The sequence below is a fragment of the Nelumbo nucifera genome, chromosome 4 (genome assembly GCF_055504915.1).
Source record: "Nelumbo nucifera cultivar China Antique chromosome 4, China Antique-T2T, whole genome shotgun sequence".
In the NCBI taxonomy this organism is placed as follows: domain Eukaryota; kingdom Viridiplantae; phylum Streptophyta; class Magnoliopsida; order Proteales; family Nelumbonaceae; genus Nelumbo; species Nelumbo nucifera.
In genome coordinates, this window is record NC_142652.1 from 74724284 (window position 1) to 74728049 (window position 3766).

The 3766-nt window shown below is 37.8% G+C and overlaps 1 protein-coding gene across 1 annotated transcript; it reads left to right on the forward strand.

Moving 5' to 3' along the window:
* Positions 1–408: 408 nt before the first annotated feature.
* On the forward strand, positions 409–1676 carry LOC148800733 (extracellular ribonuclease LE-like). The gene is made up of 4 exons (XM_088902730.1): positions 409–594; positions 702–857; positions 974–1175; positions 1260–1676. Exons 1-4 carry the CDS (start codon positions 487–489, stop codon positions 1517–1519), a joined length of 726 nt encoding a protein of 241 aa, XP_088758856.1. The 5' UTR covers positions 409–486; the 3' UTR covers positions 1520–1676.
* Positions 1677–3766: the final 2090 nt, after the last annotated feature.

Below are 3766 nucleotides of genomic sequence, written 5' to 3' on the forward strand. Positions count from 1 at the left end.
GTTGTCCTTTTAGGCATTAATGAGAAAACATTGCTTTATCCACTTTTGCCTCCTAGTAATATTTAATATTGGACGGGATGCAATGCGGCACGTCAATTTTATAAGTCTATATCTCATGGTCATGGCCCGTAGTTTCGGTTGTTTATAAGAAAGAGAAACAAAAGCTACCACTAAAATAAATAGAATTTCATGAATCATAATTTTCTCTTCTTTGTCCGCTGGACCACCATTAAACCAGAATCATAATTTTAAGTCCTTTCAACTCTCCCACCCATCCAACAACATTGTGCCATGAACGGACCCAAATTATTCTCCATCAATCAAAAGATAAAAAAAAACGAAAACTACAAATTTTCTACCAAATGTTCATACGATTTTTTCCTATAAATGTGGCTATCCGAACACCATGCACCATCGCCAAACTGAGAAAATCTAGAGATAGGATTGAGCTTGAGCGAAGTGAAGTGAAGTAAGAGTAGGGAAACCATGGCATCCGCTTCTTCATTTCAACTTATGATTCTTGTCATACAATGTTTAGCAGCTCTGAGTGTTTCACATGCTACCAGTGTCCATTTCTTCCATCATGCGCAAGTGGTGAGTAGAGAAGACGACCCAGAATTAATCATTCGTTAATTCGTTTCTTTAATTGTTTGCACTAATTGTGATAGTTGTGTATTGATATTTGTTTTGTTAATTATTAGTGGGCAGGGTCGTTTTGTGCGTCAGAAAAAGGTTGTTGCTTCCCAAACACTGGAATGGTTTCGCAGGAATTCACTGTGCATGGCCTCTTTCCATGCTCCAGTAGTGGGACCAGACTGATGAACTGTGATCGAGGCAACTCTTTAGATCTGTCGCAGGTATGTATTTTCTTCTTCCTATCTTCTCATCAAGAGCTACGTCGTACAAACTTGTTTATTAATTTCCCTGCTATATATATGATGATATCGATCGATATCGCTTTTTCATGGTGTAGATAACAGGCCTGCTTCACACAATGCAACGCAAATGGCCGTCGTATTCATGTCCAAGCAGCGACAGCACACCGTTCTGGGCTCACGAGTGGTCCAAGCATGGCACCTGCTCACTCTCTGTCTTCGATGGTCAATACGATTACTTTAAAGCAGGTCTCGACTTGAAGGACAAAGTGAATATCCTCCAGATCCTCAAAAAGGAAGGTAATATTATATTGTTGCAGGCATGAAGATAAATTCAAGTTTCTTAATTATCACTTATATATGTAAGCAATAATAATGATGCAGGGATTAACCCCGATGGGCAGTACTACAGCTCGGAGAGAATCACACGAGTCCTTCAGATAGCAACTGGAGTAACTCCTGCACTTGACTGCACTGTTGATAAATTTGGCAAATATCAGCTCTACCAAGTTATGTTTTGCGTGGATAAATCTGGGTCTGAATTCATGGATTGCCCCGTCTACCCTGAGCCCACCTGTCCTTCGATCATTAGGTTTCCACCTTTCAGAGGATCAGCCGCTGAAGGGATCTACCTTCGTTCCTAGATCCTAAACTGTTGCTTTTATTTACTCTAGCTATTAAATAATTCACCGTTTTACTGGTAAAAGTGAAATGTAGCTCGAATAATAAAATATGGATATGATCCATGTGATGTATCTCTATGTTGCATGCCTATCAAAAAGAAAGAGAGATCTATTTCCATATTTGTGCAGTACAGTTTTGGCCTTTGGGTTTATGAAAAACCAAAAACTGAATTGCTTTAGGTAGGTAGAGCTTTTAGCCTTTTAGGTTCATCATTTCGTGGTAAAGATGATCAATCCAGTTGCTTTCTCTCCAATAAATCTAACGAGGAACAAATACGTTCACAATTTCGACTGACGAATGTCTTGAGAATAAAGACACAACATTGAATTTTTTTCAATTACAGTAAGTGGGTAAAATCCAAGGTACAATTACAGTAAGTAAGACTTTTAAAGGGGATCGGGTCTAGTAAGCATAAAAAAAGTAATCACGTTAAATTAGCACTTGATAAATATTTTGACAACTGTCAAAAGTAGGCTGGGGTTATTTTAAGGGACAGGTGTCAGAACTGATTTTAAGCATCTTTCCCTAATATTATTTTATGATTACTTTCTAACCAAATAAAGGAAAATTTTCAAGCCATAATTAAGTGCAAATACACCAACCGAGTGGTGGATTGGTTGGCACGTATGTGGGTAAGCCCCAGAAGACATGCAGTTTCGAGCCTTGTTACTAATGGCTCCAAATCCATCTTCGAGAAGAATATAATGTTGCTAGATAAAAAGTGCAGTAGGGCAAAAAGGCCAGTAATCAATACCAAAAAAATAATTAAGTTCAAGTACAATATTATCATAAAGTCCTATAATCCCAACGAGCTGATTTTTGGGCAAGCTGACTTTCCAGGTAGCACCCATTCAGTTATGGATTGTGTGATGCCAAATGAGGTAACAAGTTCCTAAGGGTGTTCACTATATGGTTCAAACTGTAAAACCGAATTGAATCAAACTGAATTTATAGTTTGGTTCAGTTTATACCTATAACCGGTTTGATTTGGTTTGAGAATTTTCTAAATTGTGGTTTATGGTTTTGGTTTGGTTTATTGGATTTTATAAATGAACCAAATAGTAAACCAAAATTCTATATACATATATATAATATAATATGAATATTTGATATATAAACATTATACATAATATATCTAAATGAAAGGCGTAAAATTATAAATATATAATAAACTCTTTATTTTATAATAAAATAATAATAAAAGTTTTAAGTTTTAATTTTTAAAGGATCTATTTGGGCTTTCTAATTGGGTTAAGTCCAAAAGAACCATAGAACGGTCCAAAGTCCCTAAACCGAATTAGAAACCGCACCAAACCGAAATAAAACGGTTTGGTTTAGTTTGGTTTCTTTACCAAAACGGTTTGGCTCGGTTTAAAAATTTCTCAAACCGTAATTTACTGGTTTGGTATGAGATCTCCCAAATAAGGGTCAAAAACCTACATAGAGATAATGACCGTCGTGTCTGGTGATTTTTATGGATGCCTTTTCAGGCCACAATCAGATAAGCATGCACCCTGGCGATAAGGAGAATACGTTATTCATCACCGAGTACAGGACCTACTGCTACAAGGTAATGCGTTTCGGACTGAAGTATGTTGGGTAACATGAAGTCGAACCCAACTAAGTGTGCCTTTAGGGTCACCTCAGGAAAATTCCTCAGCTTTGTGGTCACTCAACAGGGAACAGAAGCCAATCCCAAAAAAATACAAGCCATTCTAGACATGGAACCCCCACGATCGATCAAAGAGACTCAACATCTCATTGGCCAAATTGCAGCCCTCAAATGATTCATGTCTAAATCGGCCGATAGGTGTCTACCTTTTGTTCTAGGCCATCAAGAAGTTCAAGGACTTTCAATGGACAGAGGACTACTAGATAGCCTTCAACAAGTTGAAAGTACACTTAGCCTCACCACCCTTGTTCACCCGACCCAATATGAGAGAGACCTTATTCCTATACCTTTTGGTTAGGGATGAGGTAATTAGTTTTGTATTAGTCTAAGAAGATGAAGGGTTTCAAAAGCCAGTGAACTATGTCAACAAGGTCCTCCATGACACCGAGACTAGATATCTAGAAGTAGAGAAGACAACCTTTGCACTAGTGATCTCGGCCAAAAAATTGAGGCCTTATTTTTAACCCCACACCATCACGGTCATGACTAACCAGTCTTTGAAGAAGAAATTGTTGAAGTCATAGACCTCAGGTCG

Excerpts from the sequence above, each read along its gene's own strand:
- LOC148800733 (XM_088902730.1), top strand. The coding sequence starts at position 487 with ATGGCATCCGCTTCTTCATTTCAACTTATGATTCTTGTCATACAATGT. Across the intron at positions 595-701 it reads TCTTCCATCATGCGCAAGTG|TGGGCAGGGTCGTTTTGTGC; the intron begins GTGAGTAGAGAA and ends GTTAATTATTAG. Across the intron at positions 858-973 it reads ACTCTTTAGATCTGTCGCAG|ATAACAGGCCTGCTTCACAC; the intron begins GTATGTATTTTC and ends TTCATGGTGTAG.